An 18,389-nucleotide genomic window follows, 5' to 3' on the forward strand; every position below is an offset into this window, starting at 1 on the left:
CCTTGTGATGTCATGAAGTGGTTAACAGACAACTTTTACCTTTAGTTCAGCAGAAATGGGCAATTCCAGAGGTGAAATGATCCAAATGATTCTATAAATGAAGTGTGTGTGTGGAGTTTAAAAACACACTGAAGCACTTCCTGTATTACCACATGATGACATCACAAGTTGGAACAGAGTGTTTTCTGTTTGAGAGAAGAACTCAGCCTAAATATGCAGGATTTGTGAATGAAACAAAACACAACTCCAGCTCTGTTTGTGACGAGGAAACGACATTATAAAACATAAATCAGAGAACAGTGTGACACGTCCCCTTTAATACCGTCCTATAGACTGTTGTGGCGTCATCTGAAAAGGTTAAGACGACGGGAAAGCCTCTCTCATAAGAAATAGCTAAAAGAAAAGAGGATTTTCTGCTAATTTCCAGCTCCCCTCCTTCGCCGCTCCGACACAGTACAATATTTGGATTACATAGTGATTACACACACGCATAGACACTGGTGAGCAGCCTGGAGTGATGAAGACAGACAGGAAGATGATGTGTTATTATGGAAACAGAAGATTAGCATCAGGACCAGCGTAAAGCCCTTTTCAAGCTACTCTCTCATCGCTGTCAATGTTTTATTCAGACGATGAATGGAGCCTGATGTGTGAGAGTCTGTGTAAGAGACCCAGGCAAGATCTCTGCTCCAGTAGCCAAGCGCAACAGGAAAAAAGAAGTATCAGAAGGACTCCAAGGACTTTTGAGAAGACCTCCACGAAGGTGTAATAGTTCTAACGCGCAATGGACGTTTTCCTCTATTTATTAAAGTACACAAATGTGATTCTTGTGAGGTTTAAGTCGTGTTATAATGTTGTAAATTCATCAAAAACAGACCTGGAGTTGTGTTTTCTTTTCATTCACACATGTTTGATTAATGCTTTATTATTAGTCTGTCTGCATCTCCAAAGCTCTGTTCCACCTTGTGATGTCATGAAGTGGTAGTTTTCAAGTTAACAGCCAAGTTTTACCTTTAGTTCAGCAGAAATGGGAAATTCCAGAGTTTTTTTCTCTATAAATCGTTGCCAAGTTTGTGCTAACTCAAGTTTTGACTGCAAGGATGCAAAATTAGCTTGAAGTATTTGTAAGTAGTTTGAATACTCACGAAATACAATGCAATACTTGTGGTTTAGTTGAAAATAATAAATGAATCAAATGTAAATTATAGGTGCACTTTGTTACGTTTTATTCCATTACTTTGCTCTAAAATACTTAAAAAAAACCAGGCATTCTAACTGTGAGCAGGGTCGCTTCTCCACAGAGCTGATCTGCGCTCGTTCCTTGGAGACATGTAGGTTTAATGCCACGTTGTGGAACATCAGTCAAAGCAACAACATCTCCTTAGAAACACACGTGGCGTAATCATCACAAGAAGTTACACAGTGCATCTTTAAAATACTGCTTTATGTTTTGAGGAGTTGTTACCTTAGCTAGTCTTTCTGTCTATCCCTCCATCTTTCCCTCTATCTATCTATCTATCTATCTATCCATTCAGCTATCCATCAATCCATCCATCTATCTATCTTCCTATCTATCTATCTACCCATCCAACATCAGTCTGTCTATCCATCTCTATCCATCTCTCTATCTATCTATCCATACATCCATGCATCTATCTATCTATCTATCTATCTATCTATCTATCTATCTATCTATCCATTCAGCTATCCATCAATCCATCCATCTATCTATCTTCCTATCTATCTATCTATCTATCTATCTATCTATCTATCTATCTATCTATCTATCTTCCTATCTATCTACCCATCCAACATCAGTCTGTCTATCCATCTCTATCCATCTCTCTATCCATCCATACATCCATGCATCTATCTATCTATCTATCTATCTATCTATCTATCTATCTATCCATCCATCCATGCATCTATCTATCTATTCATCCATCCTTCTATCATCCTACCCATTCAACATCAGTCAGTCTGTCTGTCTATTCGTTTATCTATCTATCTATCTATCTATCTATCTATCTATCTATCTATCTATTTATCTATCCATCTGCTTATAAACTCAATAACAGTTCCCCTCTATGTGAGTTGGTGTGTTCATAGGGCTCGTTCATAGGGCTCTACGTTCAAGCCCTATGTTCTTAGCTCCGCCCCCGTCTCACGTTCTTACCGATGTGTTCTGGCACTGCACTGAGGACCTGTTGAAGCGCAGGGCGGGGACTCTGTGTTCGTTGCCCTGTATGGTCAGCACACACTCGTATCCCTTCTGTCCCGACTGAGGCTGAGGCAGGTTCTTTGCTCGAAGTGTGATCGGCTTCACCACGTTCACCGGCACCAGGATCTTTTCAGCAGGCAGCAACTGAGGACACTCCTGGAGACACAGACGCAACATACATGGTCAAATGGACAGAATAAGAAAACATCAAAATCACAAAACAATTAATCAAAATGTAAATAATCATCACAAAATTTACATTAAAAGAGAAGAGCATAAAATAAAACCCTTTCAGTCGTACGCACAGAAAAACAGAACCACGTGGAGGCTGGATTTAAACATAAAGGGCCTGTCTCACATCTTAAGGTTACTCCCCCATGTTTAGACCTGGTTTAGTCCGGGTTTAGTCTTGGTTTAGTCCTGGTTAGTCCTGGTTTAGTCCGGGTTTAGTCCTGGTTTAGTCCAAGTTTAGTCCATGTTTAGTCCATGTTTAGTTCAAGTTTAGTCCTAGTTTAGCCCTGGTTTAGTCCATGTTTAGTTCAAGTTTAGTCCTGGTTTAGTCCCAGTTTAGTACATATTTAGTTCATGTTTAGTCCATGTCTAGTCCTGGTTTAGTCCATATTTAGTCCATGTTTAGTCCTGGTTTAGTCCTGGTTTAGTCCAGGTTTAGTCCTAGTTTAGCCCTGGTTTAGTCCTGGTTTAGTCCATGTTTAGTTCATGTTTAGTCCTGGTTTAGTCCTAGTTTAGTCCTGGTTTAGTCCTGGTTTTGTTCATGTTTAGTCCAGGTTTAGTCCTGGTTTAGTCCATGTTTTTTGTATGAATTTTGTGTATTTACTTTTGTTTTGCTCAAAGCCAAAGATTGAACTCAAAACTTTAAATCAGGATGTTTCCACGAACATGGTAAAAAAATAACCCCTCAAATCAGATGAAAAGTACTTTTACTTTTTACTGTTCAAAAATGTAGTGGAGTAGAAAGTACAGATACTACTCTCAAATGAGGTGAAGTAAAAGTAAGACGTATCCACTGTAAAACGTACTTAGTAAAACACAGATACCTAAAAATTCTACTTAAGCACAGCACTTTACTACTTTTACTTTGTTAACTTCCTTGTATTATGTAAAAAATACCAAAATGAGTAGTACTTCACACATTCATATTCATTCATAAAAGCACGTGCAGTGTTTTTCTCTGCGCCCTGGGAACATAAGCTGCACTGGAGTGAGAACAAGGTGAGTCACTTAGCAATTGGACGTCTAAAATTAACAACCAATCAATTCAGGTGGAGGGGCTAAATATAGAGCACCTATGGGTGGCATGGGAGATAATGGAGGAGGGACGACAGGTGAAGAGAGAGACGAGGAGGAGAAAACAGAGCAGAGAATGAAAGTGAAGATGATACAGCTCGCAGACGCCATGTTGGAAAGTTTAAATTGGTAAAATACTCCATGTTTTGATTATATTTTGGGATGTAAACGTTGGCTCGAGTCAAATGAAGCTCATGGAGGTGGTTAGGGAGTTACGAGTATCATAGCAACCAACCAAGCAGGGAGTGGGCACTTAGCGACGCTGTCAATCAAACCTGTTGCTAACGCTAGCGGGAGTGTCCTCGGAGAAAGAAGGCGCCTGATTTTGTCTGTTTTTGATGTTCGTATCTTGATTTACAGACACAACAGTGAAATAAAAACACCAGGAACAAACATTTAAGACCAAAATATGAGGTGACTCTTTATCAATAGAAAGTGAATTGGAGCCAGAGTCGGTGGCGGCGGCTAGCAAGTTAGCTACATCCATTTATATATACAGTCTATTTATGTAAACTGCAAACTCAAGACGTGTTATTTTTACATAATTACAACTGAAATTTAGTTTATATCTTCATTCTGTTTATTTATCTACAGTTATTATTGTTTTGACTCGTGAAACATTAATAACTCGTTTATGGCTAATGGCTAATGGCTAATGGCTAATGGCTAACGTAGTCGAAGCTGAAGTACTTCCATTCTTGTACAAATTTACTGTGGTAAACTCAGACCGTGTACTATGTCTGTAGCTAATAATGCAGTATTTTTACTTCTCGTTAACCTGGAAGTTCTTCAGTTTAATATAAGTTTATTTATACGGAGCTTTTAAAGATCCAGTCGGTGACTTTCATCGCCTCATAACGCGATTACAAACACAATTCTCCAAGTGAGGATTTGAACATGGACTCGTAACATTTTTTACAAGTATTTTGTAGAGTAAGGGAACACCAAAATGAGAAAAAAGAACAGAAGAGCAAAAAAAGAGAGGAGCAAGAAGGAGAATAAATACTGTTAACCAACAGTGTCAACAGGAAGAGTTTGAACGTGTCAAAGGAGAGGCATGAGGAGGAGGAGTGTGTGTGAGAGAACGAGGGAGGAGGAGGAGGAGAGAAGAGAGGAAAGAGTAGAGGAGAGGAGGAGGAGAAGAGGAGGAGGGAGAGAGGAAGGAGGGAGATAACATTGAAGTTTGTTAAAAGACACGATTGGGTTGGACTGAGTGGTGGCTGTGTACAGAGAGAGAGAAGAGGGAAAGAGAGAAAGAAGGAGAGAGAGTGAGTGAGAGAGAGAAGAGGGAAAGAGAGAAAGAGGGAGAGAGAGAGTGAAAGAAAAGAGAGTGAGTGAGAGAGAGAAGAGGGAAAGAGAGAAAGAAAAAGAAAAGTGAGAGATAAGAAAGAGAGAAGAGAGAGGGGCAAAAGAGAGAGAGGAAAGCGAATGAGTGAGAGAAAGTAGCAAGAGAGAGGAGAAAGGAAAGACTGAAAGAGAGAGGAGTAAGAAGGAGAAGATAAGAAGAAAGAGAGAAAAGTGAGTCAAAAGAGAGAGAAGGAGCAAGAGAGATGAAAGAGAGGGGCAGGAGAGAAAGGGGATAGGAAAAAGGGAGAGAGGTTGAGAAAAAGAGACAAATAGAGAAAGAGAGAATAGAGACTGAAAGAAAGACAGAGAGAAAGAAGAGTTAAAGAGAGAGAGAAGAAAGTGAAAGAGAATACGAGAGAAAGGGAAGAGAGTGAAAAAGAAAGTGAGAGAGAGGAAGGAGATATGAAGAGAAAAAGGGAAGAGAGAAAGAGAAAGGAGAGGTAGAGAGAGAGAGAGAAAGGGAAGAGAGTGAAAAAGAGAGTGAGAGAGAGAAAGGGAAGAGAGAGAAAGCGAGAAGGGGAAAGGACATATATAGAAAGGGCGAAAGGTAAAAAAGAGTAAGAGAGAGAGAGTAAAAAAAGGGAAGGGAGAGAAAAAGAAAGCAAGAGAGAGAAAGTGAAGAGAGTGCAAAAGAGAGCGAGAGAGAGAAAGGAGATATAGAGAGAGGGAGAAGTGGAGCGCTCTGACACTATTCACAAAGTCATTCCAGGTAATTGACACAGAGGGTGAGTGAGTTTGGAGCTGAGGAGGAGCTGGAGGAGGTGGAGGTGGAGGAGGTGGAGGAGGTGTGCATGTTTGCTCTTCCAAATCTCATTTTCCTAAGAACGAAGGAGCGTATTTGGCAAATGAAAAAGAGAGAGAGAGAGAGCAAAGACAAACGCAATCCATTTTTAATCACATCTTTTCCAGTTAATACACTTGAACAATAAGGACGATAAATTTGATCTGCTCGAAGGAGAGAGTGTGACCCGACAAGACGAGAATGTGACGTGTGTGTGGGTCCACTGTGGAACTTTTCTGCTTGTCGCCATGGAGATGTTTTTGCTATGCTGGCACTGTTTTATATTATTGTATTTAAAGAGCCATATTACGCTTTTCTCTGGTCTGTGTTATAACGTTTTCTCATCACAAACAGACCTGGAGTTGTGTTTTTTTTCTTCTCTCAAACTGAAAACACTCTGTTCCACCTTGTGATGTCATCGTGTGGTAATACAGGAAGTGCTCCAGTGTGTTTTTAAACTCCACACACCTTCATTTATAGAATCATTTCGATCATTTCAGCGCTGGAGTTGCCGATCTCTACTGAACTGAAGAACTAAAAGTAAAAGGTAGACGTTAACTTGAAAACTACCACTTGATGACATCACAAGGTGGAACAGAACGTAATACAGATCCTTTAAATAATCTAACTTACAAACTTTGCTGTGAAAACCTGTATTCTTACTCAAAACGGCGTCACCTCTTCACAGATTTGACCTGTAACCCGTTCGCTAGTGGCACTACCTACTTGCGTCCGTGCAGATAGACACGTTTACTATTATATTAATGCCATACTGTGGAAAATTCCCCTACCAGAACCGTTCCATAGTAATCCCTCACTTCAGCAACGCACTCGTATTGCCTGAATTACTCACCACGATGAGTTTACAAGCAATTTTTTTACAGTTTTCAGAGGACAACGAGGATTTTGTAGTCACACATTAGCATGCTAGCACTGCACTTCCTGATTCTCTGAGGACAAATCGCTTTAGAATTAGACGCAGACAGCTAACGACAGGCTCATTTCTGTGATAAAAGATGCTACGTCATGGATACAGTCACTTCAAAGGAAAAAAACACTTCAAAAAAAAAAAAAAAAAAGAAAAGACAGTGAACTTTCCAAGCGTCGAAGCAGCCGACATGTGAAGGAAAAACAAAAGCCTTGGAATTCATTACGGACAGAGATAAATGCCAGCGGTCAGATGTGGACAGCGCCTCAGCGATCATCTGGCTTTATGACAACGTGTCAGCCTGCCTGGAAAACTCCAAATGCTAATTTTAACTGCGGCACAATGCACGCTCTGGCATTAGCATACTGACGCGGATACCTCCCACCGCTCCCACAAACACTCCTGTTGTCTCCGCAAATATGAGCAAGTTCCAAGCTGTTTTCTGTTACTCACACTGAACTCAAGGTGCTTGTGTAAACAGGGAAAAACTGTGAACCCTGGAATTTCATCAGTCGAAATCCACCAAAAGGCACCAAAAAAAAAGACTTGGAATTTATGCATTCTGCGCCGAGTCAATATTTTTCCCTCAAAGTTATGAAAAGAACGGAGGAGTTCGAGCCGGAAATGAGCAGATTGGCTGTGGCGTCGAGATGTGCTACGACTGTGTCTCTCTCTTTAAATTACGAACATTAAAGGCGTTAAAACAGGTGTAGATGGATGTCTGTGTGATCCCCCAGTCGTCCAGGAAGGATCCATAGCAGAAGAAAACTCCGATCTGTCAGAAGAGTGAATGTTTTTCTGCTCGTCCAAGCCGCTTCTTCAGTTGTGGTCAGATTACTGCTGGACACTGCCTTATATCTGTCTGAAGGGAGGAGCCAACATTTACAATTCCGGTTTGTTGGCTCAAGAACGACACTAAATTAAACTGTGCCATAGTCATATTTTGTATAATAATCTGTGCTCTCATAACTATTAGCATACCGGCTAGCACTGTGTAGTTAGCTCCTCCATTCAGACAGAAATAAGGCAGTGTCCAGCAGTAATCTGACCACAATGAAGAAGACATTCAATCTCTTGCCTCGTCCTTTAATACCGAGAGAGAAAGATGACAGGAGTTTTTGGCTTGAGTCAGGCTTAGTTCTTACGAAAAACTTGTGAACTTACCGAAAATGTACGGAAAAAACCCCCAAAAACAAACTGATACTACAGAATCAGATGTAAACGTAGTGCAATTTTAGCATTGAAACGACATTAAAACAGTAAAACAGAGTGTGTTTTGTGGGTTTTTCCTGGTAGAGATTGATCACTTTGGGCTTTTTTCATTTCGTCCGTTGCCGATCCAAAGAAACCAATGGTAAAGTTTGATATTTTTTCACGAAACTGGACATTTTAATTCATTATAACATCCTCTATGACTCTGTTTTACTACAAATTGGATAATAGAGCTGTGTAGTCACGTTTTGCGCAGATTTCCAGGGTTCAAATAAAGCTTTATGCAGTTTTTTTAAGGCAGTAAACAAAACATCGCCCCCTGCTGGAGGTTTAAAGCCGATTAGAGTTGTATTCTTTATGAAAAAGTACTGCAGGTTAGCCATGACTGTATGAGAAGTATCTATAAAGGGCTACTTCAAAAACTGCCAGAACAATTCACCTGTTTGTTAATCATTTAAACCAAATCACCAAATTAGCATAAGGCTAAAGACGAGCGGCACCAAAACTGAGACGGGAAAGAGGTTTTTAGCTGTTTTGCTTCACAAAAACTGGAAAACACTCAAAGGAAAAGCAAAACTGGATATGTTGGTGTGACAGTCGCAATTTAATAATCTGGAAATTAACTTTTATACACACACCTGCTCTTGTTTTTAATGTTTTTTATGGACTTATTGGGTTCCCTCGTATAAATAAAAATAAAGAAAGAACACGGCCGACGCGCTGAAAGTCATCAACAATCAAATCATGTAGTTTTAAGTGTTTGATGTGTGTATTCAGACAGAAAGACTCATCACATTACAGCATAAAGCGACGTGTGTGTGATTGATGCGGAGCGAGCGTTCATTACATAATTGCGTTTTCCTATGGGCCTCTGAAGGTGTGGGCATTGGCAGGATTTATGACAGCACCGGCGGATCTAATGTCAGTTTGTTTACTTTTGCTCTCCGCCTCTAAATGACAGAAGAGGAATACATAACAACAACAGCCGAGCTACAACAAAGTACTGAACTACTGCGTCAGAGCATAGGCGGGTTTCAGCGACGCGACGGAACAAGCCCGTGGCAGAATCAGGGAATAAATGACAGTTGAAGACTTTAAATGAGTCTCTTTCTAAATCTTCCCTAGAAAAAGATACATTTTTTCACAAAACGTAAGCTAATGGTACACAATAGTCGCTCGGTTTGGTTTGTTATTCGTTCACTCGTTGGTAATCGACGTTAGCACGGTTGTTCAGACAATGTGGGTGACAAAAAAACATGCAAATGAACCGAGAACTTCCTGGTTACTGGGTGAACTTCTCTAGTAACTGTGCCACTGCTTTGTTAACTGTTTAAGATCATTACATCTCACCTCGACGTTTATTCTTTTTTAGCCATAAAATTCATGTTAAAGGAAGTATCAGAACATACTGCATTTTCTCCCACAACTACTTCTATCTTACACATCCATCCTTCCTTATTTTTCCTTTGACGCTTCGAATAAGTGACTGGGAAAATCCTGGCGGCCCCTGCGCTGATTGGTCGTCTTCGAGGGACGACGTTAAGCTAATTACCGTAATGACAGTAACGTATTTAAAGAGCCCCATGCCTCTGTTTGAGACGCCGTTTGAATTTACATGAAGCACAATTGGTTGCGGAGTTACGGTGATGGAAAGTCGGTAACCGCGAGTCGATCGGCGGCGATAGAATCCAACGCTAAAGGGTTAACAGCATGAATAACTATTATATCCGACGGTGTTTTAAAAGTAACAGAATATATGCAGAAAAACTATTTACGTCCACATGTACAAGTGCACTGCGTAGCTTTTCGTTTTCTTGTGGAGATCTTATTCCTTATCCACAAATTTTCCACAATCACTATCACGTCAAGTACAAGTCAGATCTGTGGAGAAGCGAATCCACTCACTATAAGAATCATAGACTGTATAAAGAAGTGGACAAAGTGAGTGCGACGTCACACATAGCGTGCGGCTCAAGTCAAATCGAGCTAATTGAGGCTAGCGGTTATAGGGGCTAATTTGGAGTCAAATTCCATGTTAGGAATTCCGACTGCGAGTGTCATAGCAACCAAAGAGCCAATCCGGAGTAAGGCTGTTGAAGCTAAGGTCTGTTCCTGCCCGCATCACTGGTTTAGCATGGAGTGGGCGATCTAACTTGTTGCTAACGCTAGCGAGAGCAACCGCGGGGGAAGAAGGCGCCTGATTTGTCTCTTATTAATGTTCATATCTTGATTTAAAGACACAATAGCGAAATAAAAACACCAGAATCATGTAGAACGGGTTAATACGAACATTTTAAGACCAAATGACAAGTCTTACAGCAGTATTTTCAACGTAAAGTGAACTGGAGCCAGAGTCGATGAAGCCGGAAACGCGCCCATGCTAGCAGGTTAGCTATGTCCATTTATATATACAGTCTATGATAAGAATTCATGTTTTTCCCGGCATATTTTGGAACAATAAACCCCAAGTTACGCAGAAAGAGAAGTTACGCAGAAAAGAAAAACAGTTTTAAAGGCAAACAAACCAACGGCGGTGACAGGGGCCTCGCAAATCCCAAATAATAGGCGAGACTTGAGATCATTCGCGCAGATAGGGGCTTGCGTTGATATAGGGCAGCGGCGTGACTCATCTGGTGTTAATATGCGCTGGCTCACACTGAACACAGCCAGTTCTTCTCCACTTCAGACTGACTCATTGTTTTGGAGCTGCAGATGTGAAACTCAAACTCTGCTTCCTCTGTTCACTTATGTGCGCCCACTGAAGACACCCACAACTTATTTATTTCGCCTATATTCCGGAAAGTATAGCAATTTGCCGTGCGATTCTAACATTCTAACTTTCTCACTGGCAGAAGCTTAAAGGGGAAGTAGCCAAGTTTCGCTCATGTTTAGAGTAAAAAAATGTTTTGCCTCGATGCTGTAGAAGGAAATCTATATTCACACTGGCACACAGCACTTAAATGTGTGTGTACAACGAGGGCCGGCTGGGACGAAACCAAGACGCAGAGCTGGAACAAGTACGCCATTTTGTACAGATACCGCAGCAATATAGTGCTTAAGTAAAAGTATCACATGAAAAAATCTACTTAAGTAAAGGTATTAAAGAACCTGTTTAAAAATGTACTTAAAGAGTAAAAAGTAGAAGTATTTCGGCAGATTCAAAAGCTTCAAAAATAAAACACAAGTAAAAGTAAAATCCAAGTAGTATCCACTTAAAAATGTATTTAAGTAAAGTAGAGGTCCCTTATTTATACGTAAATACAGAACTTTACTACTTTCACTTTATCTTCCACCATAGTCAAGATCGGACCAGGACCAAACCAGGACCAAAGCAGGACCAAACCAGGACCAAACCAAGGCCAAAGCAGGACCAAAACAGGACTAAAACAGGACCAAACCAGGACCAAATCAAGACTAAAGCAGGACGGAACCAAGACCGAACCAGGACCGAACCAAGACCAAACCAAGACCAAACCAAGACCGGACCAGGACCAAACCAGGACCAAACCAGGACCAAACCAGGACCAACCCAGGAACAAACTAGGAACAAACCAGGACCAAACCAAGATCAACCCAGGACCAAACCAGGACCAAACCAGGATGTAGTCTGAGTGACTAAATCCTGTCAGTACTGTCTGTATTATAAAGTAATGTGATCAGTCACAAACCTCAAAGTAGCACTAGTGCATTGTTAGCATGCTAGCAGGTTTTAGCATCACCCCAGATGCTCAAACTCCATCTGGTTTCTGAAAGTTGTAATGAACTCATCCCGGTGAAAAGAAGAAGTTACGAATCCAATCAGGAAAGTCAGAATTGGATTTGGAACATTGCAAACAGCCGACTAACTTCAACATAATGGGTTTGTTTCAGTATTCACACCGACTCTACTCGGCGTACTGAAACGTGGTGACGATTATCATGGACAAATAACTTCGATTAACGATAATTATCAAAGATACTGACAGTTAAAAATGTTATGGATGTGAATAATTGACCATTTTTGACAGATTTTATATTTTTCTTTTGGATTAGACCTGGACGACTGAAGGATTACACAGATATTTGAATATTATGAATAAGTTCCATATTTAAATGACTTTTATAGTAGTGTACTTTGTTATAAGAGACAACAACATTAGCGTTTGTGTCCGTATACATTACAATTGACTACGAACAAGTTATTCTGCGTTCTTAATAAAGATTTAATTGAACTGAAGTGATCTAAAAGAGACCGCGGAGAACTAGGTTTGTTCTTGTTCTTGTTCATGTTTTTGTTTACTGTCCAATCCTTACTCCATTGCATTTAACTTCACACAAACTACTTCACTTTTCAATGAGTCAGCAGATGCAGTCGCGGTGCCCTTTGCTGCCGTTTAGTACCGACAAATTTCATCTCAACTAAATTTGGGAGTTTACAAGAGCAATCCGTTATTTTTAAAGTTGTATCATAGCAAATACCAAGGCTAACGTGACATAAACAGTTTAAACCTCTATCTGTGCTGTCCCTCAGTCGTCCAGGTCTGATCCAAAGCAAAAGAAAAATATAAAATCTGGACAAAACATTGTAAGAGTGAAGACGTTCGCTCGTTGAAGCCGCGTCTTCAGTTCTGATCAGATTATTGACGGACGCTGCCTTGTATCTGTCTGAAAAGAGAAGCTAACAACACAAAAACTCAAAATACCTAATTTTTGCAGTTTCTGCTTGTTGGCTAGGTCTATTGTGCTCCCCTGAGTCCTACTTAGCATAGTCATTCAAGCCCCTAATGAGTGATTTCACACCCATTAGCATCCTGGCTAGCTCTATCGCTTTGTTTGGTTTTTTTTTAAACCTCTACACTAAATAAACATACTTACTTACTTTTACTTAAACTTTGACACTTAGACCAGCAAAGGGATAGTCTGATATATATGTCAAGCAAAAAAAGAGGAGATACAGAGGCTGAGGAGGCTGGTGGTTTTGCTTCTGCGGTAATGAAGTTGGAGGAGATACGAAGTGCATTTATAGAAATCAGTTAAAAGGCAAAGGTAGAGTCTTTCTGTATGAAAAAACTCCTGAACAGCTTCATTTGTCTGATAATTAAACACTGTGGGTGGTGTACCGGGCGGGCGCGCGGAGAACGGACGCACATTTTGAAGTAGAAATAAGAAAAAAAAGAAACGTAATTATCCCAAAGTGTAAAAATAGGGATTTAAATTAACATATATCCAGCGTGCACCTATACCTTGATATAAAACCATTTCTTGACTATGTTTTATGTTTTATCATCTCAACAGGGGCCCCGGGCAAAGACGATTCCAGTTCCCTTCCTCTCTTCATCCCTCTCTTTTCCCTTTGCAACTTTCACTTTAACATCCTGGTTCTTTTGCATTATTAATGACAACTTTTTGCACAGAACAAACTTCGATATCTAGTTTTTTTTTTGCCTACTTTGCATTTAGCTAACCTCACCCTGATCTTTTCCCCGTTTTGCCGTCTCTTGAACTCATCTTTTAATTTCAAAGCCGCGCGCTCGCTCTGTAGCTAGCCCTCGCAGATGACATTGATTTGGCCATGAATCAAAACCCGGACGAGATTCTCATATCGACAGCTAACGACCATTATGGCTGGCATTTAACTTCTTTAATAACATTATCTTTGATCATTTGGTCAATATTTCCTTGTGTAAATACACGGTGAGGCTCAGAGAGGAGAGGGAACGGGCTGAAAGTGTGAGTACAGGCGGGAGTGTATAGAGGTATTAATATTCTTTTGTGTCTTGGGCTTATATTGGGGTTGCCGCTCAGGATATGAGTATTCTGTAGACAGTGGGAGAGATACAAATGATCTATTCTCGTTTTCATCACAAAAAGAAACGCGTCCTTGTCCTATCCTTGGATGCAAGTAGAAACGTGAAAATATTGTGTACAGATTTGCGCGGCCGTGTATTGATTTGGTGTGATTTGCTCAGGTAAAATAAAAGATAAAAAACAACAAAACAAAAAAAACAACACAAAAGTAGTTGAGAAAGTTTTAACGAAAGCAAAATTTCTATTTCATCCATCTAAAGAATTTGGAGAAACATCATCTGTTGCCTGCACGCTGACTGGAAAATGGTCACGTCTTTATATCGCGTTTTTCTACCTTCAAGGCTCTCAAATTCGCACACACATTCGGACACCGCCGTACGCAGACACTACGGGCAAAATGGGTTAAATATCTTGCCCAGAGACACAACAACAACCTGCGTGTCAATGGGTATCACCGCTCAACCAATGATGTTCAGGGAAAGAGCTGGATTCGAACCGCCAACGTTTGAATCGGCGGACAAACTCAATTTCATCCCATCCTAACCCATTCTTTCCGTGACTGGGCTCGCGTTTACACAGATCTGACTGGTCACTTGGCGTGGTGGCGTCGCCTGCTCATCTCCATGACAACAGAACTTTCAAAGCAAAGCGATAATCCCACCATGGAGACAAGCACGCTCCACCAGAAACGTTACATCTCGAGATCAGACTAGTGCCGTGGTCGCTAATCTGAACATGACTTGATTTGTCGTTTTAAATCTACGTTTTATTCGTACGATAATGCAGTTCTCTTCAAAATAAATCTATCACGTTTTGCCGTCCTCTGCTAACCGCACGTCTTTTTAGTCGGTGTAGCTCATCCAAAAATCGCTAAGTCCCTGAGCTGTATGCAGGGCACCGGGGATGCGCCCTTGGCTAATGTGCTAACATGCAAATGCCTGATCCGCGTGCCCATACCACTACTGGCAGGAATAAAGAGACTCCCCCGTACAACCTAGTGTGGCTTTAGCTCGCTCTGTCATGCATGCTAACAACAAGCTCAAGCAGTAGGGACCATCACGTGTCCTCATCATTAGCATAGCGACGAGGGATTATTGGTACCGCCGTCCCAGATCCCTTAATTGTAATATTCAAAATTCAACAAAGGTGACTCCCCTTGGTTTAAAATAGGTCCCTTTGATAGCATTTTCGGGTAACTATATGCACGTTTACACATTCTTAAAGGCGTTATACCGGATTTTTACTGTATTAAACGCGTAAAAAACAGAACTAGCTCATTCGTAACTAGTTTGCAGAGGTTATTTGAGTTATTCCTCACTTACCTTATGCCTATCGTGCGTCCTAATTATTCACGACAATGAGTTTACAAGCGATTTTCACTTTCTAGAGAGAGCAGCGCGGTAAAGCTAACAACAACTAGCACGCTAACGTAATACTTATACGCAGACAGCACGTAGTTGACTTATTTTGACCTCAAGGGTGTCCATAAAGTCTCCTTACAATTAAAAAATTGAATTACAAAGGCAATTGATAAGATATTAATTAAAAGTGTTCTATTGTACTCCGCGGTCGTAAAAGTTTTTAATCACATTGGGGTTTGCGGGATCCTCAGTCAGACATTTCCAGACCGTTGGATTTGAAGCGTTGGACCATTTCTGCGCGCACCACGTTCACCAAATACCACACGTTTGGATTTCTTTCTACGGGGCTGTGTTAAATATATCGTGCATCGAAAAAAGATCCAGGATTTTACTGAACTAAAGCAAAAAGATACAGATGTGATTGAACCGTTCATGAGGCTCTGCTACAGCGAACACGGCGAGAAATGTGCAAAGAAAGGTGCCCGTATACGTGTATTAAATGAGGTCAAACACTTCGGAAACCATTGAGTACAAAAGAACAAGTCGGATTAATATACCGTATCGTAACAACTGCCTTTGTAATAACTTTTTTCTTTCATTTTAAAGAGGTTTTATGGTCACTCTGTGTATCTGTACTCGGTTTAGCTCAAATACACGGGGTAAAAATCAGGCCCTTTAAGCTAGCATGTGTCTGGATTATTGAAAACAAGCACCTTCTGTCAGTACACAAATGCCCCACAATTTTGAGGGGTTAATTAAAAGTAAATTAAAAGTCATTAAGCTCAGAAAACACTCGCTTTCCCTGTGACAGCAAAAGGAGGGAACCCATTAATGTGCTAATACCAAATCCCTCTCGCGTTTTATTTGTGCTTTTCTTTTTAGTCAGCAACACAATGGAAGGAGGATTCGCACATTATTATCCTCAGTCAATATTGACCACACGGCACTGGAGTTAATTGGAAAGTAAACCTGGAAAGACGGCCCTGACTAAGCGGAAGGTGCAGAAGGATAATGGACCTGACAGAAATAAGGGGAATATTGTCGTTTGGGCGGGTTGAATGGCTCCGGGGTAGAAAACATGGCTTGGAATAACACAATTAAGAAAGGAGGGGGCGCATCAAAAGAACGCAATCTGGCTAAAGTCTATTTCTGCGAGGATCTGCCAACCCGGACGTGAGCTCCAGTGATCTTGATCATGGGCACCTCGGGCTAGGATTAACAGGCCACTAACGCGCTGTTGGGCCCTCCTCCACAAGACCACAGTAAATTGGTAAGAGCAGCGGGAGACGTGGTACCGAGATAAGTCTATTCACACGGGCTCGCACACGTTTTAATGAGTCCGATAGAATGTACTGTATCAAAGTCAAGAACCACGGAGAAAGTTTTTAAGCATTTTGGAGAGGAGGTACTGACTATAACCTGAAATATGTACCTGAAAACAGAATCAGAATGTATGTACAAGTCAGCTGGAAAAAAATCATAACTCTTTTGTTTCTAAATATTTTTATTTTATTTTTTCAGAGCATTTAGAACGACTCTTCCCACATTAATCTGAGTAAATACAGCACCGAGGAACGAACCCTCATTGTCCAGTGGAACTTTGAGTCACATGGGTCAAATTCAGAGATGCCCCGAGCGTAAACGCCATTAAAGGAATAATAAGTGTTTTTCAAAGACAGGGGGCAGTATGTGATCTCCACAGACCTGACTAGTCCCGATTTCTTCCTGTGGGGCGATCTTAGAAAAGAAGTTTGTGAATAAACCTCAGACGACTTAATAAACGACTTAAAACGTGATATCGAGGATCAAATAAGAGACATAAACCTGGAAATGCTGAAAATGTTATGTAAAGTGTGTTGGATCTGACTATTCAGGGACAAACCCAAAATGGTGGACACTTAAAAACATTATTTTTACTTCCCCTAGTTTAAGTAGTGATAAGTTCAAGTGTAAGTGAACAATTATAACCGTATATATCGCCAAAAATCTCAGAGGTTCAGTTTACCTACTGCTAAAATTTGGTGAGTAAAACTTAAGAATTATAGGAGCTATGGAAGATTTAAAAGTGTCAGTGACTTTGTAGTTTTGAACATGAATTCTTCTTAAAGACTTTAGTTAATATTGGTCTTCATGTTTATCTATGTACTTATTTATGGGATATGGACACTGTAAGTAGCTAGGTACACTTTATTGCCCAAAAAATGAGCTTTCCCCTCTGCATTTGACCCATACTTTTGAGCTAGCCTTGGTCATAATTATCTTAACAAGAGAATTTTATCTATTGTGCATGTGGATGTAATTACATTTAATCAAAACTTGATGCGATGTTTCAAGTGGCACGCTCATTATAACCTGACGAGACTGACGACAGATTTGTGTGTCACTCTGAAATGAGTCTGGGATCGGGAAAAGGCAGAAAGTCATGACTATTATGTGAATCTGAAGCAGCAGAACAAGACAAACAAAAAAAAAAGTTTGTTGAGGGAAAAGCAGAGCCATCTTCCCTCGTCCACAAATGCACACAGTTCGTCTTCTTTTTTTTCCTCAACACAAGTGTCTGTATTTTCGCTAAAACGGGCTGAGGTTCATCTGTCGCCGTCGCTTTTGGCTCCGCACAAACCTCAGTACTGCTCTGCGATTGGTCCGTCTGCTGCTGGGCGGATTTGAACTTTTAGAGCGGGAGAATTTCAAGAAATATCGCGAGAATCCGTCTGGTTTTGCAAAGTTATTTTCAACCATGGAAATTTTTTTTAAAACTTAGCACTAATGAAATGTTAAATAAGCAAAAAGTAGCAAAAGAAGATGTGATTATAATTAGTTTACAGCAACTCTGGATATAAGATTATAGACTGAATAAGTGACACTAGAAGTTGTAGTTCTGCAGTTAAAAAAAGGGTTTTACTTCCATAAACTTAAATTTGCTTATGTAACTACGTTTATTTAGCAGAAACATGCACACGGCTGTAAGATTGCAACCAGTTTAGCTAAAAAAACCCACAACATTTTCACATTTTCCCCACACGGCATAAATTCAACCCTTATTTCGCAACAACAGTTTGAATGAGACTTTGAGGGATTCACATCTGCCCTCCGTTCGGTCAGACGTCTATGGCCGACGCACCGGACCAGCGCCATTACAGTGCAAAGGAATAGTGGAATCTGCCAATACTATTGATAATTCAAGGAGACTAAGCTTTGGCTGAGAGGACGAGGAGGAGGGGGAGAGACGAAATGGCTGTGTGTTTTATTAGTTTGTGCTTTGAAGTGCAGTCAACAGCGAGACGAGCCAAAAGAGCCGGAGCCAGATGGAAGGTGTCTCTAGTCTTTCAATTCGCTTTGCCCTAAAACCCTCAATGGAAGCGATTAGTGTCAAGCAGATGAACATTGAGCTGCATTTATTTTATTTAGCCACTGGCATAAAGAAGAAGTGAAAGCTACAGAATAGGT

General features: G+C 40.6%; 1 protein-coding gene across 2 annotated transcripts in view; it reads right to left on the reverse strand.

Moving 5' to 3' along the window:
- Nucleotides 1–18,389, reverse strand: part of plxna4 (plexin A4) — a 384,761-nt gene that overhangs the window by 90,190 nt on the left and 276,182 nt on the right. For both annotated transcript variants that reach the window (XM_033975929.2, XM_033975930.2), the window contains exon 10: nt 2,177–2,377. In XM_033975929.2, the coding sequence (XP_033831820.1) occupies nt 2,177–2,377 (201 nt within the window). The remainder of the gene's footprint in view (nt 1–2,176; nt 2,378–18,389) is intronic.

Source organism: Periophthalmus magnuspinnatus, chromosome 12, assembly GCF_009829125.3.
Source record: "Periophthalmus magnuspinnatus isolate fPerMag1 chromosome 12, fPerMag1.2.pri, whole genome shotgun sequence".
Lineage (NCBI taxonomy): Eukaryota > Metazoa > Chordata > Actinopteri > Gobiiformes > Gobiidae > Periophthalmus > Periophthalmus magnuspinnatus.